The following is a 26,532-nucleotide window of genomic DNA, read 5'->3' as shown; positions in this document are numbered from 1 at the left end:
GTTGTTGACGCAGAAGGGGATGTGTCTACTTATCAAAATTGCAGTTCCTCTTGCTTTGGAGTTAAAAGAGGACGCAAAAACTTGTCCTACCCATTCCCTCTTCAATTTCTTGTGTTCGCTGGCTGTAAGATGTGTTTCTTGTAGAAACACAATATCGGCCTTTAATTTCTTAAGGTATGTATAGACTCTTTTCCTTTTAATCGGGCTGTTAAGGCCTTTTACGTTGAATGTGACATATTTTAGTGGATTAAGCATAGGTTGGGTTTGAAATATGTAACCGAATGGAAATCTCTCATATGTAAATAGTCAGGAAATGTTTCAACTTTGGTTTGAACACAGAAGTGACCTATGTGCCTCTTTAGGAAGGAAACAACAATAAACATGGAAAAAAAAGGGAAAAAAACCCACCCACCCCGATTGTCAGACTAAAACAACAATCCCAACAATCAAACATGAATACACTTGTAGAGATACGTTGCTGCTCGCTTTCCACCTTACTCTTACTTGCTAAACCTTGGCGTAAACTAAAACCTGCGAGCTCTCTAAATTGAAAACAAACGTTGTGAATAGGCATTTATGGCTGAATAATTACTGCCCACGGTAAGGGCTGCTTGAGTCTCTTTTCGGGAGAGGAGAAACATAAATGGGGGGGAAGCGGTGGGCCTAAACCCACTTATTGCTTCGTCCAGTGGATATTGACTAAACCAAAATATAGTCTCCTGTAAATGTAATAGAACTCACCCCGGGAAAAACGGTTAGTTGAAAATGTACAAATCAATTATAGCGACCGGATAGCGGGGTAGACGGCTCCGATATCAGCAGATCAGTCCAGATAAGAGAAAACAAACAGATTGGATCTTATCCCCCAGAGAGACCGTTTTTCAGTCGCGGTTCGGTTCTTTGAGAAAAGTGAATACTTCTCCCGGTGTGTTGAAGATATGGCATCGGCCTTTGTACTGAACTTTCATCCGCGCAGGGTGGATGAGGTAGCCGGTGATGTTCTTCTCCTTCAGTGCTTTGGCGGCAGGTCTGAACTGCTTGCGACGTCTGGCGAGATCGGCACTCATATCCGGGAAAAGGCTGACCCTCTTGCCATCGAAGGTGATGTCCCCTTTGGCTCTTGCGAGTTGCAGTATCTTCTCTCTGTCTTGGAAACGGAGGAACCTGACCAGAACGGCACGTGGGGGCTCCTCTGGCCGGGGTTTCGGCGCTGATGTTCTGTGGGCGCGTTCGATTTCCAGCGGCTTGGTGAAGTTGATTATGCCTAGGACATCCGGGATCCATTGAGTGAAGAAGCGGACCGGGTCACGCCCCTCGCTGTCCTCTTTCAATCCCACCACACGGATATTACTGCGTCTGCTCTGGTTCTCCATCTGGTCTACTTTGTTTTTGAGGTAGGCATTATCCTTCTGCAGGTCTATCAGAACCTGGTCATGTCGAGCGACGGTGTCCTCAACTGTGCTAATGCGCATCTCGGCCTCAGTCGTTCTCAGAAGGAGATCATTCATGGAGGATTTCAGGTCGTCGATGGAAGAATGGAGTTCAGCCGATTTCTTGTCAATTTTCATAGAAAGACCTTTGTTACCATCCTGAATTTCCCGGAGGAGAGTAGCCAGCATGTCTTGCGAGGCTGCCGAGAGCAATAGTCTGGAACCGTCGTCTGAGATATGAGGGCTAATGCTAAACTTGCTAGCTGTGGCGTTATCGTTGTCTTGGGATTCAACAACGTTTTGGTCGTCCTTCTTGCCTCTCGGTCGGAGGTCCATGGCTCTTTGGGAAGGTAAGTATTTGACAATTTATCAGCCGATGTTAGAATATTGTTTCAACGTTGTTATTTAGGTAATAATAGGATACATTTCAAGAGCTCGGTTTGTCAACGTCTGTTCAGCTCCGCGGCATCACGTGTCTCCGATCACATCTTTTTTTGGTGGGAAAACTTGGGAACATATTTCCTAAATTAAAGAAATCAGTTGAATTCCTGGAGATTTTAGTCCATTTAAAAAATAAATAAAAAAGCTTTGGCCTGTTGCCAACCCCAGCATTACAGTATGTTAATTATTTTCTGAGATGAACAGTCATACTGTTAAACATAGCCTACGTGAACAATACTACCCTTGCTGTGGCAACAGCATCCTCAGTTAATCAGACATTTAGCTTGAATCTTCAATTAATTGCATTATCAAAGACAACAAGGCCACACATTTATTAAATTAGTGGACAGATTCCAGTACATTACAAATAAGCAAAACCAATTCTACCTTGATTTACCCCAATATAAGTGCAAATGAACAAAAATGTACCATAATAGAAAACAATATTTTTTTTTCTAACAGAGTAGCCATTAGTATGATGCCAAAGCAGTTTAAATATTTGATTTTGAAGATGTTGCATGATGGGAATATCCCCAAATGGATACTTCTCAGTTCTGTCATACCATGGGTCCAGACTCCAGATTGTAGTTATCATATCTATAAAGAGGAAAAACAGTGAGGAACAAGCAATTTGAGTAGGATCATAATTTTTACATTACATACTTCCATATTTACAATGCATATAAAAAAAAAAAAAAATGATATTTTTTTCTCTACATTCTAAGACTGGATTTGTTTTTTGGTCAGGTGTAAACACATTTGAGCTCAGGCTGACCAACACAGGAGGTGAAGGACACAATGTATTTGTGTTGGGACGAGAAAAAAAAAAAACTGGGCCCTATACTTTTAATGTTGGACATATGTGACAGAGACAGTGTACATTCATCAACATTTTAGTGTCATTGTGCCAGAGTTAGCACAAGAGCTTATTTTTTGTTCATAGTCCGTTACCGGTTTAGAGTGTGACCGTAGTCAGTGGTCCAGCCCTCTCAGGGCAGCGATGGTGGACACCAGTCTGCGGGGCAGCAGTTTGGCTGTCTGTCTGTACTCCTCTGGCTTGGCCCTCAGCAGGGTCACTATCTGCTGAAGGGTCCTGGAGGGCTGCAGGCCCAAAGCGTCCATCACGTTGCTCAGGTAGTCTGTGGGGAGTTCGGAGACACATGTTGAAGACAAAACACTGTGTGGCACTAACTCACTGAAAACATAGTATGGACCTAATATAGTCATTAATAGGTAATAATATAGTATGTGGCAGGGTCTACAGACAATCACGGATTACAAAGGGAAAAACCAGCCACATCGCAGACACAGACGTTTTGCTCCCGGACAAGCTAAAACACCTTCTTCGCCCGCTTTGAAAATAACAATGTCACCGACGTGGCCCACTCCCAAGGACTGTGGCGTTCTCCGTGGCCAACGTGAATAAGACCTTTAAGCACGTTAACCCTCGCAAGGCTGCAGGCGGCATGTCCTCAGAGCATGCGCAGACCAGCTGGCTGGAGTGTTTACGGACATATTCAATATCCCCCTATCCCAGTCTGCTGTCCACCATTGTTCCTGTACCCACTGCTTCTTGACACAATGCCCACTTAACCCGGAAGCCAGCCGCACCAATGTGTCGGAGGAAACACCATACACCTGGCGACCGTGTCAGCGTGCACTGCGCCCGGACCGCCACAGGAGTCGCTAGTGCGCGATGGGACAAGGACATCCCTGCCAACCAAACCCTCCCCTAACCCGGACGATGCTGGGCCAATTGTGCGCCGCCCAATGGGTCTCCCGGTCGCTGTCGTCTGCGACAGAGCCTGGACTCAAACCCAGGTTCTCTAGTGGCACAGCTAGCACTGCGATGCAGTGCCTTAGAACACTGCGCCACTAGGGAGGCCACCGTAGCACTCACTTCTGTCATCATGAAGTGCTTTGAGAGGCTACAGTAGTTAAGGATCATATCACCTACACCTGACCTAACACACTAAACCCACTGCAATTTGCATACCACCCCAATAGATCCACAGACGATGCGATCGCCATCGCACTGCAGACTGCCCTATCCCATTTGGACAAGAGGAATACCTATGTAAGACTGCTGTTCATTGACTATAGCTCAGTATTCAACACCATAGTACCCTCCAAGCTCATCATTAAACTTGGGCCCTGGGTCTGAACCCCGCCTTGTGCAACCGGTTCCTGAACTTCCTGACAGGCAGCCCCCAGGTGGTGAAGGTAGGAAACAACACTTTCATTTCACTGATCCTCAACACAGGCCCCACAATGGTGGGTACTCAGCCCCCTCCTGTACTCCCTGGTCACCCATGACTGCGTGGCAAATTGGTCTACATGGACAAGTTCTGGCCTGGTTTAGATCTTATCTCTCGGAAAGATATCAGTTTGTCTCTGTGAATGGTTTGTCCTCTGACAAATCAACTGTAAATTTCGGTGTTCCTCAAGGTTCCGTTTTAGGACCACTATTGTTTTCATTATATATTGTCATTTTCCTTATGATTTAAACTGAGGGCTTCCGGTTTGGAGCGAGCAGCCGCACCACGCTTCGCTCCACAGGTAATATTACACTTCACTACATTACAACGGCTTGATTTGTTTGATCTGAGCAATTCTTCTTAGCTAGCTACATAGCCGTCTTTGTATCAAAGATAATTGTGTAGTTTAGAGTAACTGAGTAATTATCGAGGCTAGCTATCTTCGTCCTCCTAACGTAGTCAACACTGCTAGCTGCTAGCTAGCTAGTCATCACTGCTAGCTAGCCAACTTCTACCGACTAGCAGCACTGCAGAAACTATTACATCGTAACGACTTGATTAGTGTGGTGTTAGTGTTAGTTAGCCAGCTACATAGTTGTCTTTGCTGTCTCTGTATCTAAGATAATTGTGTAGTTTGAGTTTGAGTATTATCGAGGTGAGCCAGCCAGCCGCGACGCGGCGCCAGACTTACTCAACACACCTAGTCATCATTAACCCACTGCCAGCTAGCCAACCGTTACCGACTAGCAGCGCTGTAGATACTAATACTTTACAACGGAACGATTTGACTAGTGCAGTGTTACCTAGCTAGCTACTTAGTTGTCTTTGTCATAGCTTGATAATTGTTAGCTAGCCAGCCATCGAGGTTAGCTAGCCAGCTATTTCCGTCCCCCGCGACGCCATTTTTCCTAACCCAGCCAACTATTACCGACGAGCAGCATTGTTGAAACTAAATACACTACAAGGAACGTCTTGATTAGTGTTATGTTAGCTAGCTACAAAGTTGCTTTGTATCATGACAAGGTGTAGTACTGAAACTACCGAGGTTACCTAGCCAGCTACACGTTCAAAGTCAACAACGCAGCCACTGCTAGCTAGCCTACTCCACCAGCCAGCAGTACTGTATCATTTTAGTCAATAAGATTTTTGCAACGTAAGCTTAACTTCCTGAACATTCGAGACGTGTAGCCCACTTGTCATTCCAATCTCCTTTGCATTAGCGTAGCCTCTTCTGTAGCTTGTCTACTATGTGTCTGTCTATCCCTGTTCTCTCTCCTCTGCACAGGCCATACAAACGCTCCACACCGCGTGGCCGCTGCCACTCTAACCTGGTGGTCCCAGCGCGCACAACCCACGTGGAGTTCCAGGTCTCCGGCAGCCTCTGGAACTGCCGGTCTGCGGCCAACAAGGCTGAGTTCATCTCAGCCTATGCTACCCTCCAGTCCCTAGACTTCCTGGCGCTGACGGAAACATGGATTACCACAGATAACACTGCTACTCCTACTGCTCTCTCCTCGTCTGACTACGTGTTCTCGCATACCCCTAGAGCATCGAGCCAGCGGGGTGGTGGCACTGGAATCCTCATCTCTCCCAAGTGGACATTCTCTCTTTCTCCCCTGACCCATCTGTCTATCTCCTCATTTGAATTCCATGCTGTCACAGTTACCAGCCCTTTCAAGCTTAACATCCTTATCATTTATCGCCCTCCAGGTTCCCTTGGAGAGTTCATCAATGAGCTTGACGCCTTGATAAGTTCCTTTCCTGAGGATGGCTCACCTCTCACAGTTCTGGGTGACTTTAACCTCCCCACGTCTACCTTCGACTCATTCCTCTCTGCCTCCTTCTTTCCACTCCTCTCCTCTTTCGACCTCACCCTCTCACCTTCCCCCCCTACTCACAAGGCAGGCAAAACGCTGGACCTCATCTTTACTAGATGCTGTTCTTCCACTAATCTCATTGCAACTCCCCTCCAAGTCTCCGACCACTACCTTGTATCCTTTTCCCTCTCGCTCTCATCCAACACTTCTCACTCTGCCCCTACTCGGATGGTATTGCGCCGTCCCAACCTTCGCTCTCTCTCTCCCGCTACTCTCTCCTCTTCCATCCTATCATCTCTTCCCTCTGCTCAAACCTTCTCCAACCTATCTCCTGATTCTGCCTCCTCAACCCTCCTCTCCTCCCTCTCTGCATCCTTTGATTTCCTCTGTCCCCTATCCTCCAGGCCGGCTCGGTCCTCCCCTCCTGCTCCGTGGCTCGACGACTCACTGCGAGCTCACAGAACAGGGCTCCGGGCAGCCGAGCGGAAATGGAGGAAAACTCGCCTCCCTGCGGACCTGGCATCCTTTCACTCCCTCCTCTCTACATTTTCCTCTTCTGTCTCTGCTGCTAAAGCCACTTTCTACCACTCTAAACTCCAAGCATCTGCCTCTAACCCTAGGAAGCTCTTTGCTACCTTCTCCTCCCTCCTGAATCCTCCCCCCTCCTCCCTCTCTGCGGATGACTTCGTCAACCATTTTGAAAAGGTTGACGACATCCGATCCTCGTTTGCTAAGTCAAACGACACTGCTGGTCCTGCTCACACTGCCCTACCCTGTGCTATGACCTCTTTCTCCCCTCTCTCTCCAGATGAAATCTCGCGTCTTGTGACGGCCGGCCGCCCAACAACCTGCCCACTTGACCCTATCCCCTCCTCTCTTCTCCAGACCATTTCCGGAGACCTTCTCCCCTACCTCACCTCGCTCATCAACTCATCCTTGACCGCTGGCTACGTCCCTTCCGTCTTCAAGAGAGCGAGAGTTGCACCCCTTCTGAAAAAACCTACACTCGATCCCTCCGATGTCAACAACTACAGACCAGTATCCCTTCTTTCCTTTCTCTCCAAAACTCTTGAACGCGCCGTCCTTGGCCAGCTCTCTTGCTATCTCTCTCAGAATGACCTTCTTGATCCTAATCAGTCAGGTTTCAAGACTGGGCATTCAACTGAGACTGTTCTTCTCTGTGTCACGGAGGCTCTCCGCACTGCTAAAGCTAACTCTCTCTCCTCTGCTCTCATCCTTCTAGACCTATCTGCTGCCTTTGATACCGTGAACCATCAGATCCTCCTCTCCACCCTCTCCGAGCTGGGCATCTCCGGCGCCGCCCACGCTTGGATTGCGTCCTACCTGACAGGTCGCTCCTACCAGGTGGCGTGGCGAGAATCTGTCTCCGCACCACGTGCTCTCACCACTGGTGTCCCCCAGGGCTCTGTTCTTGGCCCACTCCTATTCTCGCTATACACCAAGTCACTTGGCTCTGTCATATCCTCACATGGTCTCTCATATCATTGCTATGCAGATGACACACAATTAATCTTCTCCTTTCCCCCTTCTGACAACCAGGTGGCGAATCGCATCTCTGCATGTCTGGCAGACATATCAGTGTGGATGACGGATCACCACCTCAAGCTGAACCTCGGCAAGACGGAGCTGCTCTTCCTCCCGGGGAAGGACTGCCCGTTCCATGATCTCGCCATCACGGTTGACAACTCCCTTGTGTCCTCCTCCCAGAGTGCTAAGAGCCTTGGCGTGACCCTGGACAACACCCTGTCGTTCTCCACCAACATCAAGGCGGTGACCCGATCCTGTAGGTTCATGCTCTACAACATTCGCAGAGTACGACCCTGCCTCACACAGGAAGCGGCGCAGGTCCTAATCCAGGCACTTGTCATCTCCCGTCTGGATTATTGCAACTCGCTGTTGGCTGGGCTCCCTGCCTGTGCCATTAAACCCCTACAACTCATCCAGAACGCCGCAGCCCGTCTGGTGTTCAACCTTCCCAAGTTCTCTCACGTCACCCCGCTCCTCCGCTCTCTCCACTGGCTTCCAGTCGAAGCTCGCATCCGCTACAAGACCATGGTGCTTGCCTACGGAGCTGTGAGGGGAACGGCACCTCCGTACCTTCAGGCTCTGATCAGGCCCTACACCCAAACAAGGGCACTCCGTTCATCCACCTCTGGCCTGCTTGCCTCCCTACCTCTGAGGAAGCACAGTTCCCGCTCAGCCCAGTCAAAACTGTTCGCTGCTCTGGCACCCCAATGGTGGAACAAGCTCCCTCACGACGCCAGGACAGCGGAGTCAATCACCACCTTCCGGAGACACCTGAAACCCCACCTCTTCAAGGAATACCTGGGATAGGATAAAGTAATCCTTCTAACCCCCCCTTAAAAGATTTAGATGCACTATTGTAAAGTGGTTGTTCCACTGGATATTATAAGGTGAATGCACCAATTTGTAAGTCGCTCTGGATAAGAGCGTCTGCTAAATGACTTAAATGTAAATGTAAATATATTTTACCTCTTGGGGATGTCATTCGAAAAGATGTTAAATTTCACTGCTATGCGGATGACACACAGCTGCTGTACATTTCAATGAAACATGGTGAAGCCCCAAAATTGCCCTCGCTGGAAGCCGGTGTTTCAGACATAAGGAAGTGGATGGCTGCAAACTTTCTACTTTTAAACTCGGACAAAACAGAGATGCTTGTTCTAGGTCCCAAGAAACAAAGAGATCTTCTGTTGAATCTGATAATTAATCTTGATGGTTGTACAGTCTCAAATAAAACTGAAGGACCTGGGCGTTACTCTGGACCCTGATCTCTCTTTTGACAAACATATCAAGACTGTTTCAAGGACAGCTTTTTTTCCATCTGCATAACATTGCAAAAATCAGAAATTTTCTGTCCAAAATTGATGCAGAAAAATTAATCCATGCTTTTGTTACTTCTAGGTTAGACTACTGCAATGCTCTACTTTCCGGCTACCCGGATGAAGCACTAAATAAACTTCAGTTAGTGCTAAATACGGCTGCTAGAATCCTGACTAGAACCCCAAAATTTGATCATATTACTCCAGTGCTAGCCTCCCTACACTGGCTTCCTGTTAAGGCAAGGGCTGATTTCAAGGTTTTACTGCTAACCTACAAAGCATTACATGGGCTTGCTCCTACCCATCTTTCCGATTTGGTCCTGCCGTACATACCTACACGTACACTACGGTCACAAGACGCAGGCCTCCTAATTGTCCCTAGAATTTCTAAGCAAACAGCTGGAGGCAGGACTTTCTCCTATAGAGCTCCATTTGAATGGAATGGTCTACCTACCCATGTGAGAGATGCAGACTCGGTCTCAACCTTTAACTTCTTTGGGATAGGGGGCAGTATTTTCACGGCCGGATAAAAAAACGTACCCGATTTAATCTGGTTACTACTCCTGCCCAGAAACTAGAATATGCATATAGTAGATTTAGTAGATTTGGATAGAAAACACTCTAAAGTTTCTAAAACTGTTTGAATGGTGTCTGTGAGTATAACAGAACTCATATGGCAGGCCAAAACCTGAGAAGATTCCATACAGGAAGTGCCCTGTCTGACAATTTGTTGTCCTTCTGTTGCATCTCTATCGACATTACAGCATCTGTGCTGTAACGTGACACTTTCTAAGGCTTCCATTGGCTCTGGGCAAAGTCTCTGGGCAAAGTACAACAGCAGAGTTTGTAAGTGGTCAGCCTGGGGACAGTGAGACTGAGATGCGCATTCACGAGACTTCTCTATTTTTTTTCTGTCAGCCTTTCAATGAATACAACGTTGCCCGGTTGGAATATTATCGCTATTTTACGAGAAAAAAAAGCATAAAAATTGATTTTAAACAGCGTTTGACATGCTTCTAAGTACGGTAATGGAATATTTTGTTTTTTTTGTCACGAAATGCGCTCGCGCGTTACCCTTCGGATAGTGACCTGAACGCACTAACAAAACGGAGGTATTTGGATATAACTATGGATTATTTGGAACCAAAACAACATTTGTTGTTGAATTAGAAGTCCTGGGAGTGCATTCTGACAAAGAACAGCAAAGGTAATCCAATTTTTCTAATGGTAATTCTGAGTTTAGTGAGCCCCAAACTTGGTGGGTGTCAAATTAGCTAGCCTGTGATGGCCGAGCTATGTACTCAGAATATTGCAAAATGTGCTTTCGCCGAAAAGCTATTTTAAAATCGGACATAGCGATTGCATAAAGGAGTTCTGTATCTATAATTCTTAAAATAATTATGTATTTTGTCAACGTTTATCATGAGTAATTTAGTAAATTCACCGGAAGTTTTCGGTGGGTATGCTAGTTCTGAACATCACATGCTAATGTAAAAAGCTGGTTTTTGATATAAATATGAACTTGATTGAACAAAACATGCATGCATTGTATAACATAAATGTCCTAGGAGTGTCATCTGATGAAGATCAAAGGTTAGTGCTGCATTTAGCTGTGATTTGGGTTTATGTGACATATATGCTTGCTTGGAAAATGGCTGTGTGATTATTTGTGTCTATGTACTCTCCTAACATAATCTAATGTTTTGCTTTCGCTGTAAAGCCTTTTTGAAATCGGACAATGTGGTTAGATTAACGAGAGTCTTATCTTTAAAATGGTGTAAAATAGTTGATTGTTTGAGAAAATTGAATTGTGGTATTTTAGTTGGTTTTGTATTTCGCGCCGTGCGATGCCATTGGCTGTTGGCTAGGGGTTCCGCAGGCGGAACGGGGTTTCGCTAGCGGAACGTCTGTCCTCAACAGGTTAAATCTTTATTGAAGACTCATCTCTTCAGTAGGTCCTATCATTGAGTGTAGTCTGGCCCAGGAGTATGAAGGTGAACGGAAAGGCACTGGAGCAACGAACCGCCCTTGCTGTCTCTGCCTAGCCGGTTCCCCTCTCTCCACTGGGATTCTCTGCCTCTAACACTATTACAGGGGCCGAGTCACTGGCTTACTGGTGCTCTTCCATGCCGTCCCTAGGAGGGGTGCGTCACTTGAGTCACTGACGTGGTCTTCCTGTCTGTGTTGGCACCCCCCCTTGGGTTGTGCCGTGGCGGAGATCTTTGTGGGCTATACTAGGCCTTGTCTCAGGATGGTAAGTTGGTGGTTGAAGATATCCCTCTAGTGGTGTGGGGGCTGTGCTTTGGCAAAGTGGGTGGGGTTATATCCTGCCTGTTTGGCCCTGTCCGGGGGTATCATCGGATGGGGCCACAGTGTCTCCTGACCCCTCCTGTCTCAGCCTCCAGTATTTATGCTGCAGTAGTTTGTGTGTCGGGGGGCTAGGGTCAGTCTGTTATATCTGGAGTATTTCTCCTGTCTTATCCGGTGTCCTGTGGGAATTTAAGTATGCTCTCTTTAATTCTCTCTTTCGGAGGACCTGAGCCCTAGGACCATGCATCAGGACTATCTGGAATGATGACTCCTTGTTGTCCCCAGTCCACCTGGCCGTGCTGCTGCTCCAGTTTCAACCGTTCTGCCTGCGGCTATTACTATTATTTGACCATGCTGGTCATTTATGAACATCTTAGCCATGTTCTGTTATAATCTCCACCCGGCACAGCCAGAAGAGGACTGGCCACCCCTCATAGCCTGGTTCTTCTCTAGATTTCTTCCTAGGTTTTGGCCTTTCTAGGGAGTTTTTCCTAGCCGCCGGGCTTCTACACCTGCATTGCTTGCTGTTTGGGGTTTTAGGCTGGGTTTCTGTACAGCACTTTGAGATATCAGCTGATGTAAGAAGGGCTATATAAATACATTTGATTTTGGATAGACGCACTTAACATAAATGGTATCGTTGCGTCTGTCAACAGTCTGTGGGATGCAACGACTAACGAGGAACTCTGTTCTGGTACGCTGATTTTTCACCACTGAACATTTGGACAAATTACAATTTTGCAGCTGCTCGCATATTTCAAATTTCAGAAGGGGACATTTGGCCAATAGACTTGCCTGAAACTTGTAGAGTTTCCAATTAAGGGAGGGGGGGATACTTTGCAAGTCAAGTTCACATCTCGCCCTGAACTTAATCGAGCGTCAACATATTAGTTCTGGGTTTCCGATATTAATTACAAATAGATGTAGAGAGTACCTGCCAAGCCTAATGATACACTTTATTGATGCTTTGGCAAGAAGGCCTTTGAAAAACACATACTTGATGATGCTCTATTACTATCAACATCAATGTAGTTACATATACAACCAACTCCAGATGATCGTATAGCAAGAAGCAATGACATTCAGTACTTATAACCACGTTGGCTCCATGTACAAAATTGATCTAGAGCTATCAAACATAAATATTCCATGAACGATTCAATATGCCTCTAAATACATGGGCCCCAATACCATACACAATGCAGATAGTCCGAGTAGCCATTTTATTAGCTGTACAGGAGTCTTATGGCTTGGGGGTAAAAACTGTTGAGAAGCCTTTTTGTCCTAGACTTGGCACTCCGGTACCGCTTGCCATGCGGTAGTAGAGAGAACAATCTATGACCGGGGTGGTTGGGGTCTTTGACAATTTTTAGGGCCTTTCTCTGGTGTAGAGGTCCTGGATGGCAGGCAGCTTAGCCCCAGTGATGTACTGGGCCGTACGCACTACCCTCTGTAGCGCCTTGTGGTCGGAGGCCGAGCAATTGCCGTATCAGGTAGTGATGCAACAACTCAGGATGCTCTCAATGTTGCAGCTGTAGAACCTTTTGAGGATCTCAGGACCCATGCCAAATCTTTTTAGTTTCCTGAGGGGGAATAGGCTTTGTCGTGCCCTCTTCACGACTGTCTTGGTGTGTTTGGACCATTCTAGTTTGTTGGTGATGTGGACACCAAGGAACTTGAAGCTCTCAACCTGCTCCACTACAACCCCGTCGATGAAAATGGGGGCGTGCTCGGTCCTCTTTTTCCTGTAGTCCACAATCATCTCCTTAGCCTTGGTTACGTTGAGGGATAGGTTGTTATTCTGGCACCACCCGGCCAGGTCTCTGACCTCCTCCCTATAGGCTGTCTCGTCGTTGATCAGGCCTACCACTTTTGTGTCGTCTGCAAACTTAATGATGGTGTTGGAGTCGTGCCTGGCCATGCAGTCGTGGGTGAACAGGGAGTACAGGAGGGGACCATTGAATGCAACCTTGCACAGCTCGCAAAAATGATTGCTGTCCTTTACAAAATGACCCTGTTCATGTAAAAATTACCAAAAACATTTCTTATGGTGAACCTGAACAATCGGAATAAAATCTGAATGATTGAAAACCTTAAATCAGTAGTTGGATGTGAGTTGCGTCCACTCTGGTAGGCTACACAACTCCGGTAAAACAATTTTCTACAGCACATTTGGTAACAATGAACCAGCAAATTACATTGGTTGTCACTCAACTAATAAAGCCTATAATTTGACATTGTGGAAGCCATTTTACAGGCCTCTGAATGCTGAAAGTGCCGCACAGATGTACGAATATCCTATTAGAACAGGGATAGGCCGACCTCTCGTTGGCACCAGCAGCTGTATCTCCCAGCTGTGCGCACAGTTGTTATTTGACAGTCAAATGCAGTTACAGTCACAAACGTTTGACAGGCTACTGAACTGAAGGAGAGGACGCATCAATTCAGTCACAACAGATTAGGTATTTTCGGAATAAAACAATACGATTAAAAAAACATTAGTGAACCGGCAATTCGTAACATTTGAACATCGGTATGTTTTGGGCTCCCGCAGAGCGATGCACTCATATCTTAAACATTTTAACCGGGGACCAATGCGTATCGGTGAATCGTTACATCCCTAATATTTTGGAGGTAAGTGACGGAGGTACAGTACCGATGTCGGTGGCCAGCTGTTTGGTGGAGTGGGCGGTGAGCTCTGGGATGAGAAGGATGGCGTCACAGTACGTTTGCATGGTCGCCCTGGCGATGGAGCCCAGCCAGTAGTCTGCTGTGTTGTCCAGCTCCGGAAGGTCATCACCTGAGGTTGAAACAATGTCAAACAAACAATGTCAGGCATGGCCAGTCACACACAGAAAATGGCAAGGGCAGCTATTGAAATTAGGACAAAGAGAGGGAGACTGGAGGAGAGATGGAGTGTGCAAGGAGAAAGAAAGAAGAGACCAGGAGTTTAGGGCAATAGGTAAAGTGGGGGGAAGACTGAGAAGAGAGGGGAGAGGTATGGGGAGATAGAAGAGGACTGGGGAAGAGAGGAAAAAGGTGGAAAACCTGAAGAGAGATGAGGAGCAAAAGAACAAGGGAGACGGGTACCAGACAAGAGGGGCAAACATCTAAAAGGAGGGAAGGGTAGAGACACAGATGGAGGGATAGACCGAATGAAAGGGGGGGGGTCACCTTGCTCAGGAGGGAAAGGCAGTTTGCCTGCGTGCAGGGCCAACTCCAGCGCCGGGTCTTCTTGCGCCACAAAGGGCTCCAAGTGGAGCGGCAGAGACATGATGTACTGTCCTATCTTTCAAGGAGAAACACAGGCAGTAAGCCACCTCAACACAATCTGACGAACCTGAACCTTCATAGTACTATAGTAACACTAACGGTGAACATTCACAGCAGAAAAACCACCACTAAAGATTTTCCAAAGACAGCTTGCAAGGACAGGTTATATTACATAATACATATACAATAACACTTGAATTATATAACCTGTAGATGTTGTGCCCATAGTTAGGCCAGACATACATTTGTGATGTACTCCTGTGGGGACAAGCTGAAGGTAGGCAGGTCTTCAGCATAGCTCTCTCCAAAACCTCCTGCATCTCGGCTCTGGTAACAGCCATGGTACAAGACGGAACATATGTAAGTATTGGTCGGAACTAGAAGCACAAGCATTTCGCTACACTTGCATTAACACCTGCTAACCATGTGTATGTGACAAATAAATGTGATTTTTTTAAAAATTACATTTACATACAGAAACAAGATTCACTGACTGCACACACACACACACACACACACCTCCATTTTGGAGACCAAGCAGAGTTGATGTTTGATCTGCAGGAAGACCGAGTCGAAGGCCAGCTGGTTGGCCTGCTGGTTGAGACGGGTCAGAGCCACTCGGGGCTCAGCCAGAAGACTGGAGTTACCTGTCCCCTTCTCCTACAAAACAATGGCAACTTGAACATGTCAGACCTCACAGACCTAACTCCCTGAAAACATAGTGACACTTAATTGATTACAAGCCTTTATTGAAGCAAAAATGACAGTCGTAGATCACAACTCTGTATTTTCACTATGAAAATAGTTCAAATTGGACATTTGACCATTTATAGGCTACATTCCAATCCTAGCCAATAACCAACAACTATTGTAACATCACACCCAAGGTGTGACTTAAACCCTAATGACAGTTAACAGTGCCAAGTCATCTCCGTTTTCCCCCAGTATGACCATCCATACCTTGAGGGAGTAGAGCAGCTCCATCAGGCCGTTGTACTCTGCCATGTTGCCCCTCTGCAGGTAGTTATACTCCTGCCAGGGGTTCCTGCCGCTTGCCTTCCTCTCCATGGAGCTGGCCTCCTGGATGCCCGCCAGGCTCCTAGGGCTGTACGACTCAGACAGGTACTTCCCCGCCGTGGCCAGGATCCTATAGGATCATACCGTAAAGTGTGTTGAGGCCCATGTACAATGCACTTTGAAATAGAACGTATTTAAATAAAGTTGACCTATAGGACATGGCAAGAGAATGGGGGAAGTATGAATGGATATAAGTAGGGGAGTCAGGTAGCTAGGGAGTAGGGCCTGGGGGTTGGTCTTACTTGTTTGACAGCTGCAGCTCATAGGCTCCACACTGTCTCAGCAACTCCCCACAGGTGGCAATGATCCTGTAACGCAGCAGATACACGGGGTCTCAAAAATAATAGACAGTTCATGCACAATGACCCTTTTCATACTACTGAGCCAAGACTACTGCATTGGCCTGGTTTAACGTTATGGGGGGGGGGGTGTAGATTTCTGCCTAAATAGACCCAAAAGTTATTATTTTTTATGAAATTACCATAAACAATATCTAGTAACGCTGCATAGTTCTAGAAAGGTCTGGAACTGACCTTTCTGGTAAAAAAAATAATAATTATACAATTGCTGAGGTGTACTCACTTTTGAGGACACAGGCTCAAGTATATAATACAAATATTCTGAAAATATAAAACAATATCCTGTCCTATTCAACAAAAGTGGGGGAATAGGGCTTGAAATGACTGAAATGCTGTATAAATATAGTACAATCAAATTCTAAACAATTTACGGTAATATTCAACCTTATAAACGAACTGTAAAATCAATATGATCATATTTAGTGACAGTAAAAGTTTGGATCCATTTCATATAACTGACGGCACAGCATGTTCTACCAAGCGTCCTCTTAGCGAAGCAGAAACACCACTCGAATGTGTACAGACTCGTTACAACTTCAACTTTGAGCATTAACTTAATTCGTCCCTCTGTGGCCAAGAGAAAGTGTTCGTGTTTCAATTCTACAAAATTATTTAGCATTTATTCATGTTGAGAGCTCCCAATCTGGCTCAGAATATCACAGCGAGACGAAACCACAATGGACGGAGTCCCTAGACTGTCCCCTTTAACATGGCATTTATTGTCATGAACCTTGCCCTGGAGGCAGCTCTGCAGAGTGGGCACTAGCTAGCACAGCCAAAAAGTCAGAAAAACTGAATTTAACCCTAACCTTAACCACACTGCTAACCCTAATGCCTCACCCTCACCTTAAATGAAGACCAAAAATGTTGACTTTGCATCTGGCCCATCTAACAGAAATCGCTCAATTCTGCCTTCAGAGCAAGATTCATGACAATAAACGTCAATCTGCCTTTAACATGCCATCTGGCAGGCTGGGCACCGTCGCTCAGAGGCAAATTAAATCGATTCTTTGTCTAGATAGGGCAAAAAATGTGATACGTCACTCCCTATGCAAATCAGGGTGTAAAACCTGACACTTAAAGTCAGCTCTGCTGACAGAGTGGTAGCAGAAATATGGGGCTTTGTAACACACTATATATACACAAAAGCATGTGGACACCCCTTCTAATTAGTGGATTTGGCCATTTCAGTCACAGCCGTTGTTGACAGATGTATAAAATCAAGCACACAGCCATAAAATCTCCATAGACAAACATTGGCAGTAGAATGGCCTTACCGAAGAGCTCAGTGACTTAACGTGGCACTGTCATAGGATGTCACATTTCCAACAAGTCAGTTCATCAAATTTCTACCCTGCTAGAGCTGCCTCAGTCAACTGTAAGAGCTGTTATTGTGAAATGGAAACATCTAGGAGCAACAACAGGGAAGTGGTATGTCACACAAGCTCACAGAAAGGGACCGCTGAGTGCTGAAGTGCGCAGCACGCAGAAATGGTCAGTTCTTGGTTGCAACACTCCCTACAGAGTTCAAACTGCCTCTAGAAACAACATCAGCACCAGAACTGTTCGTCGGGAGCTTCATGAAATGGGTTTCCATGGCCGAGCAGCCGCACACAAGCCTAAGATCACCATGTGCAATGCCAAGCGACGGCTGAAGTGGTGTATAGCTCACCACCATTGGACTCTGGAGCAGTGGAAACGCGTTATCTGGAGAGATGAATCATGCTTCACCATCTGGCAGTCTGACGGACGAATCTGGGTTTGGAAGATGCCAGGAGAACCATGTTTGCCCGAATGCATAGCGCCAACTGTTAAGTTTGGTGGAGCAGGAATAATGGTATGGGGCTGTTTTTCATAGTTCGAGCTAGGCCCCTTAGTTCCAATGAAGGGAAGTCTTAACGCTACAGCATACAGTGACATTCTAGACAATTCTGTGCTTCCAACTGTGGCAACAGTTTGGGGAAGGCCCTCTCTTGTTTCAACATGACAATGCCCCCGTGCACAAAGCGAGGTCCATACAGAAATGGTTTGTCGAGATCGGTGAGGAAGAACTTGACTGGCCTGCACAGAGCACTGACCTCAACCCCATCAAACACCTTTGGGATGAATTGAATGGAATGGGAACACCAACTGCGAGCCAGGCATCAGTGCCCAACCTTACTAATGCTCTTGTGGCTGAATGGAAGCAAGTACCCTCAGCAATGTTCCAACATCTAGTGGAAAGCCTTCCCAGGAGATTGGAGGCTGTTATAGCAGCAATGGGGGGACCTACTCCATATTAATGCCCGTGATTTTGGAAAGAGATATTGGACGAGCTGGTGTTCACTTACTTTTGGTCATGTAGTGTAAAATAAGACACTGGACCCTGTGACATTAACAGAGTGCTTTGTACACCAAAATGTCAGTCAGAACCGGTCCAAAACCGCTCAGTCACCTAAATATGGGACTTAACATCTAATTAACCATGGTTGTTGGAAGCGTCCTGAAAATGACAATGTGCAAAGGAAAATATCAGAGCCAGCAGAGTTTGATTCGGGTTCACACAAAACCCACCTGACCGAGTTCTGGAAGGCAGTCCAATCCTCTTGGAACACAGCAGCACTGGGCGTGTCCTCCAACCTGCACTTCTTCCTGACTGACTGCAGAGTGGTGGAGAAGTCTGACACATACCTGTAGAAAACATGGCCAAGACACATATATGTGAGAGCAATGGACAAAAGTAAACCTGAATATTCACACAAATATTGAAATGTGCGTGTACTGTGTAGTATGTGTATGAACTGTCAGTGTTTCCCCTAGGATTTTTTTCAGCAGTGGTGGCATAGTTAGGGTTGGGGGAGTAGTGGGTGTCCTCTTGGCCGCAGAGACAAAATTGTTATGTTTTAAAGCTAATTTCCTTCAATTCTACACATTTTACCATGGCTTATGCCGTGTTCTTATGCGATCTGAGTGACAAACATAACAAGATCAATTGAGGCCCCATGCCATGACGTTTTTGGAATGGCGATTCTTAGTTCTCAAAGATGATCTTATTTAAAAAAAATATATACTTATTATTATTATTATTATTATTATTATTGTTATCATCATCTTTTCTACATGCTGTTTAAGTTTACACTGAAAAGTTTTAACATTCCACCCCCCAAAAAATTATCAATAAAAAAAAAGTGTATAGTCGTGTATAATTACTTGGCGAAGAGGGCTTTGAGGGCCTTGAGGAGGCCACACAAGGCCAGGCCGTCAGTCAGTTTGACACAGTGGTCAACAGCAGCACCGGCCAGGCCAAACAGCTTCCCCACTGAGTGACTCAGCTCCTCTACACAGTCTATCACCTCACCACGCTCCTGACAGAAGGAGGGGGAAAAGGAGGGGAATAAGGAGAGAGAGAAAGAGGAGCGGGAGAGAGAAGAAAAAGTACGATGAAGAGAGAAGGAAAGAGGTACACGGTCAATGGTCACAAGGTCCTTCCCACTCGCCTTCCCCAAAAATGTAATTACCATTGAATAAGGTTTGGTTTGTGCGTGTGTTTGTGCGCTGGTATCCTAGCAGATAAGAGCGTTGGGCCAGTAATCAAAACGTCGCTGATTCGAATCCCCGAGCCAACTAGGTGAGGAAGGCACTTAACCCCAATTGCTCCTGTAAGTCGCTCTTGATAAGAGCGTCTCTTAAAATGACTAAAATGTAAATGTGCCTCACCAGGGGCACGGCGCTGATCTGGATGAGGAGGTGGGACTCCTCCAGGTCTCCATACTGCAGCTGGTAGGGTTTGTAGGGGTCGTACAGGCCACTGACCAGCTCATTCACCTTCAGCAGGTTGTTCTCGCCTGAGAGGAACAACCACAACACAAGTCTACCTTGTGAGCACTGAACTTTCCCCCCCCCCAAAAATCGCTCAGATGTCAACCCTAAGGAAAAGTTTGAATTACCTGGGTGGAGCTCAAGTTAGGATTCAGCGTTAGAGATAGATATATATCTATCTATATATATATATATATATCTATCTATCTATCTATCTATCTATCAATACAATTAATTAGCGTCACTATCAAGATTTCCATAAACATGTCATGAGCAGATCTTTCAAATACTTCAGTTTCCCTACTATAATTATTTTACCTATGGAATAGTCCCAAAAGTGCAAAGTCCAAGCCAAATCAAGGCCACCTTCCAAGTATTTGACAAGTATTTTGACTCAGGGCTGATATCATTACAATCTTATAATCTATATAATCAATCTCACTGCAGATTAACAAGGGACTAGGGATGAAAATAAACTGTGTAGCTAAATCCTAAACTATTTTACACCTCAGCATTGACAGACTTGTTGATTAATGTGCAAATGATAGGCCTATAAATCATTTAATAAATACATAGGCGCAGTAGCAGGCGAACAGACCCAGGTGAGGCAACATGGCCTGCGCCAGGCTCCTGCCGAAGGTGGCAGCAGTGTGGTGGAGCTCCAGCAGGGTGTCCAGCCGCTGCTCCTGGGGGGCGCGCTCCATGGCCGTGCTCAGACACACAGGGATGGAGGGAACCATGGCCCCCAGGGTCTGGATTAGCAGCACTGTCACCACCTCGTATGGATTCTTAAACACCTGGTGGTGGAGGGTAGATAGATTCATATACAGTCATATGGGGTTAGGTTGTAGATGGAAGATTGTGGACCCTCGGCGGACATGTTTTTTACAGCAAGAAGAAAATGTGCGTTATTGTACAGTCTATTAGTGTAAGTCATGGTGTGTACATTTATGGTAGTGTGAGTAAGGATACCTAGGGCAGGGCTGCACGATATGGGCGAAAAAATACAACTGCTATTTTTTTTAACCAAATAGTGTGATATAAATCAAAACACTTGGGTGAACGGTTGGAATCATATAAATATTTATATTAAGAAGCAAACTGGAAAGCAGCATCGTTTGTGTTTGGAACAATCTGTTGACTGCATGACGGGAACTGCATGCAAACTTACATTTATAAGTATTTATATATATATAAATATATATAAACTTATTTATATATCAAACAGTGAGGAGGCGGAACTGCGCTGCTTTGAGTGACATGGGGCAAGGCTTGTGGAAAGCAGCCGCAAGAGAAGAGAGATGACAAAGTACATTTTAAAAACCGAGTGGCGTTTTAAAATATTGCATACGATATGGATCTCTTGAGATATGGATACTGCAAATGTCAATATTGCAACTTCGATGTGAACTGAATTACTTGTGCAGCCCTAACTGAGGGAATGTACAGTGTAGGAAGGATACTTAGTTGTGTGTGTTGTGTTACCATGGAGCGTGTGTGTTATGGTATGATACAGAGCAGTGGTATTCAAAGTCGGGGTCGAGTGGGAATTGCAGTGTTTTGCCAGTTTTTCACATAATGAAATACATAATTGGGGGGAATTTGTTTTTGAATATTTTGAATATATTGTGAATATTTTTCATTGTATGGGACAAAATACAAACCTTTTTGAAATATAATTAGAAAAATACAGTTTTTAATTGTGATGAGAAAAATGAAAATTTATTTGAAGGTTGTGTCATTAGATTTGGGGTGGGGGTGGGGGGGTTGCCAGAAATTCTGCTGAAAGAAATGGGATCCCCCCCTGAAAACCACTAGACTGTGTGTGAGTATACCTGGCTGCTCCACTGTAGCTGGGAGTGCCAGGTGGAGAGCAGGGTGTCGTAGAACTCAGCCAGCTGCTGATTTAGACTCAGCTCACTCTGAGACAGGTCCTGCCACACACTCACCAGCTGACCCTGGAAAAACACACACACACACACACACACACACACACACACACACACACACACACACACGAGAATTCAAGTCAACAATTGGAAAACACCTACCTACAAAATAAACCATGTAAGCAGTTACAATAAATTAAAAATCAGTGATAATCTAACACATACCTTATGACACTTGTAGTAGTAGGCAAGAAGCTGTGGCATTCTGTCAATCTCTGTGAAGACTTTCACAAAGAGCTTGGCTTGGTCTGCAGAACAAAAGAAAACCAGAAACCTAGTCAAAATCAGGTTTCAGAAAGACCGGTCTAAACTAACACGGATTGAGTATTCCATCTCAACCCAATCATAAGTTATTTGCAGACCGTCTCTTACCTATAGACATGGAGTTGAAGGTGGCTACTATCTGGGGGCTGGCCAAGGCCTCCAGCCTGTTCTTCAGAGCCTCCAGGTGCACACATTTCTCAGAGTAGTCTGGTGTGTCCACCAGCATAGCCAGGCTGTTCTGCATGGCGGTCAGTTTAGAAGAGATTACAGCCATGTCCTGGGGGAACGAGGGAGTGGCAGAAAGTTCTGGTTGAATGGAAATCGATGTTTGGTCAAGTCAAAAATGAAAATCACTAGAGCTTGTGTGTTCCCGTTAACGTGGGATATCTTCTGCCTTTGAGAAGTTGGTCACTTGTTATAAATCGACTCAGCAAAATGACGTTGTCACGATGCAGCACCGCAGATAGTGAGATGAGCGAGATGCAAGACTTTGCTCTCTCACAGTATCTGCGCATGTGCAGGGGTTAACTTCACACTGTTCACAGCATGGTAGCCAGGGCACCAAAACAGCAGAGAAGTTGATCCTCACGCTTCAACGCTCTTAGCTGTCGCGGAAATCAACCCACTATGCTGTTTACTTTCTGCATCTACGTCATAATAGTCTACCTGTGTCTTGAAGGTCTCCTCGATGTCTGCACTTAGCGTGCTCCATTTGTCTGCCTCCTGTAGTGCATCGGAGGCTAGGTGCATCCGAGACTTGACCTGATCGAGCTCCACCAAGACCTGCAACACAGAATCCACACGCCAGACTTAGTGCTGTATAACTGACAACACATACAGTTGAAGTGGGAAGTTTACATACACTTAGGTTGGAGTCATTAAAACTGGTTTTTCAACCACTCCACAAATTTCTTGTTAACAAACTATAGTTTTGGCAAGTCAGTTAGGACATCTACTTTGTGCATGACAAAAGTAATTTTTCCGAAAATTGTAAACAGACAGATTATTTAATTTATAATTCACTGTATCACAATTCCAGTGGGTCAGAAGTTTACATACACAAAGTTTACTGTGCCTTTAAACAGCTTGGAAAATTCCAGAAAATGATGTTATGGCTTTAGAAGCTTTTGATAGGCTTATTGACATAATTTGAGTCAATTGGAGGTGTATCTGTGGATATATTTCAAGGCCTACCTTCAAACTCAGTGCCTCTTTGCTTGGATTTTTTTTTAAAGAAATCAGCCAAGACCTCAGAAAAGGAAAAGTCTGGTTCATCCTTGGGAGCAATTTCCAAACGCCTGAAGGTACCACGTTCATCTGTACAAACAATAGTACGCAAGTATAATCACCATGGGACCACGCAGCCGTCATACTGCTCAGGAAGGAGACGCGTTCTGTCTCCTAGAGATGAATGTACTTTGGTGCGAAAAGTGCAAATCAATCCCAGAACAACAGCAAAGGACCTTGTGAAGATGCTGGAGGAAACAGGTACAAAATAATCTATATCCACAGTAAAGCGAGTCCTATATCGACATAACCTGAAAGAAGCCACTGCTCCAAAAGCACCATAAAAAAAGCCAGACTACGGTTTGCAACTGCACATGGGGACAAAGATCGTACTTTTTGGAGAAATGTCCTCTGGTCTGATGAAACAAAAATAAAACTGTTTGGCCTTAATGACCATTGTTATGTTTGGAGGAAAAAGGGGGAGGCTTGCAAGCCAAAGAACACCATCCCAACTGTGAAGCAGGGGGGTGCAGCATCATGTTGTTGGGGTGCTTTGCTGCAGGAAGGACTGGTGCACTTCACAAAATAGATGGCATCATGAGGCAGTAGAATTTTGTGGATATATTGAAGCAACATCTCAAGACATCAGTCAGGAAGTTAAATCTTGGTCGCAAATGGGTCTTCCAAGTGGACAATGACCCCAAGCATACTTCCAAAGTTGTGGCAAAATGGCTTAAGGACAACAAAGTCAAGGTATTGGAGTGGCCATCACAAAGCCCTGACCTCAATCCTATAAAAAAATGTGTGGGCAGAACTGAAAAAGCACGTGCGAGCAAGGAAGCCTACAAACCTGACTCAGTTACACCAGCTCTGTCAGGAGGAATGGGCCAACATTCACCCAACTTATTGTGGGAAGCTTGTGGAAGGCTACCCAAAACGTTTGACTCAAGTTAAACAATTTAAAAGGCAATGCTACCAAATGCTAATTGAGTGTATGTAAACTTCTGACCCACTGGAAATGTGATGAAAGAAATAAAAGCTGAAATAAATCACTGTCTCTACTATTATTCTGACATTTCAAATTCTTAAAATAAAGTGATGATCCTAACTGACCTAAGACAGGGAATTTTTACTAGGATTAAATGTCAGGAATTGTGAAAAACTGAGTTTAAATGCATTTGGCTAAGGTGTATGTAAACTTCCGACTTCAACTGTATTTGCCACACTGTGAGCTTGTTATCCTATTTGAATAGGACAATATCCTGCGCATAGTACTATAGTATTATGCGACTGTGTGTATGTCGCCGTATCTACATGTACTGACTGTGCTGCATATTCGCGTGGTGTGTGTATTTGCTTAGTCGCAAGTCAATTCCGATGAGGTATCTGTCTGATGTGCATTTATAATGCAAATGTCTCCCATACCTGCATGGACTGAACAGTGTCCTGCTCAAACTTCCTGATGTCCTCTTTGACAAGGACCATCTGCTCCTTCAGGAATGACGCTTCTTGCTTCAGGGCCTCCACGTCCCGCAGCACTCTGGGCATGTTCTGCAGGGCCTGGTTACTGCTCTCTGAACAAGGAGAAATACAATTCAAATGTTTCCCATCGTGTACGTCAATGGTCAGAGATGCTGAAGACATCGAATCATGCTTCGTAAACAACAGGTGTAGGCTAACAGTGAAATGCTTACTTACGGGCCCTTCCCAACAAGGCAGAGAGAAAATAGAAAATAATAATCAATACATAATGAGTAACAATAACTTGGCTTTATACACGGGGTACCAGTACCGAGTCAATGTGCAGGGGTACGAGGTAATCCAGGTAGATATGTACTTAACTACGCATAAAGTAACTAGGCAACAGGTTAGACAAACAGTAGCAGCAGCGTATGGCATGAGTGAAAAACGTTTGTGCATTTCTCCAGGTTACGGCGCGTGTTTACGGAAGACAGAGTTCTGTTCTAATTAGCAATCTAGCATGCTCCGAACACCTGTGTGTAATGGAAGAAAGCCACCAGAACGTGTTGTAACTGGAAAATGATCAGCTGCAATGAAGTCTGTTAAAACAGTGTACAGTAAGTCTGTTATAACAGTGTACAGTAAGTCTGTTAAAACAGTGTACAGTAAGTCTGTTAAAACAGTGTACAGTAAGTGTATAATTATTTTTGATGTGATATGAAATTAAAGGGCTTTGTGTTTCTAAACCCATATCACAATTGAGAATCGACTCACGTTTAAATTGAATATTTGGCTGTTTTGGCTGCCAGAGCCAGTCTTCCTCTGAAAATAACAAGGTCTTTGGACAATTATTAGGTTACTGTAGCCTATGACTCTTGGTTCTTCCAGTTCACTTAACTGAACCTGGAATACTTATGTTTCTTGATAGTTTCGGGGAACAGGCAGCAATAAAATAGCATGACATGAGACACATAATTGACAGTATGTCACAGTTACCCTAGCTTTGGGTCAAACATCGGGATATGGTGCTCGTTCACAACACAGGGAGTCCAACCAATAGACTCCCGATGTTGTCCCAAAGCTTAGTTACCCTCAATTGCATTGTTGACTTCCTGGATGAACAACTGCAGTTTCATGACCAGCGTTGCCGCGTGCGCATCTGCCTTCCCAGGCACATCCTTCTGCATCTTGAAGGCCCCATTCACCCAGTCCTTCACGTCGAAGTCATCGTCCAGAAATTTGGAAAAGTCCATTTTGCTGTGCGACAAACTTCAGGTAGCTAGCGATGAATGATGTCAAGAAGACCCAAAATTCTGAGTGGGGATTAAAACAAGTTGGACAACATTGAAGACAGCTTTGTTAGCTAACAATAATATTCACTATATTAAAAGTAATACTTACCATTTCACTTCTGAATGTGACATGAACATAAATTGGCCATACAGGCTAGCTAGCTGCTTTTCTTAATTTGAAACAATCTATGTTTTCTAAATTACAGGTTTAGAAACGAACAGAAAATATACAGCCCATGAGCATGAAATGACCATAATAACTAAATAGAGTTCGAGCAAAATAATTGCCTCCTCCAGAGTTATTTGAATGGACTAAAACATCTAAAAAGAATCAGTTTCAGCTTTGTTGACAGATGACAGCAATATCCGGTTTGCGCTCACTCAATAATCTTCCCCAAGAAACAAATTACTGTAAATGGTTCCGATGTCGCCTCTCCATTACAATGATCTATGCTCAGAAATGTGTCAAAATGAGAACATTAAATAAAATTATTTTAAAGCATCCATGAGGTTAACTTTCAAGATCAATTATTGTATTTGTAGATTAAAGTACGAAAACGAATTGTGTTACACTTGAAGTCCCTCGTTGAAACCAAATCCTGCCTCCTGATGGTCAATTTGCAAAACAACTACTGACAAGTTATATAAAACGTGAACACAAACCTATACAGTGGATGTTAACATCTGAAATTGTCAGATTACTGGACTGGCT

At 45.0% G+C, this 26,532-nt stretch overlaps 1 protein-coding gene across 1 annotated transcript; it reads right to left on the bottom strand.

Moving 5' to 3' along the window:
• Positions 1 to 2,179: 2,179 nt before the first annotated feature.
• LOC106579184 (conserved oligomeric Golgi complex subunit 7) lies at positions 2,180 to 26,227 on the bottom strand. Its single transcript, XM_014158847.2, has 19 exons — positions 25,930 to 26,227; positions 25,619 to 25,841; positions 24,493 to 24,641; positions 22,507 to 22,623; positions 21,949 to 22,117; positions 21,742 to 21,824; positions 21,463 to 21,585; positions 20,226 to 20,424; positions 19,526 to 19,653; positions 19,019 to 19,173; positions 18,383 to 18,499; positions 15,713 to 15,778; positions 15,354 to 15,540; positions 14,913 to 15,053; positions 14,637 to 14,720; positions 14,295 to 14,409; positions 13,777 to 13,920; positions 2,823 to 3,010; positions 2,180 to 2,468 (listed from the first exon to the last, which is right to left on the bottom strand). The coding sequence occupies exons 2-18, from the start codon at positions 25,779 to 25,781 to the stop codon at positions 2,844 to 2,846; spliced, it is 2,307 nt and encodes a 768-aa protein (XP_014014322.2). The 5' UTR covers positions 25,782 to 25,841; positions 25,930 to 26,227; the 3' UTR covers positions 2,180 to 2,468; positions 2,823 to 2,843.
• Between the last annotated feature and the right edge of the window lie 305 nt (positions 26,228 to 26,532).

This window comes from Salmo salar, chromosome ssa19 (genome assembly GCF_905237065.1).
Source record: "Salmo salar chromosome ssa19, Ssal_v3.1, whole genome shotgun sequence".
NCBI lineage: Eukaryota > Metazoa > Chordata > Actinopteri > Salmoniformes > Salmonidae > Salmo > Salmo salar.
This window is presented reverse-complemented; position numbering and strand designations above follow the sequence as displayed.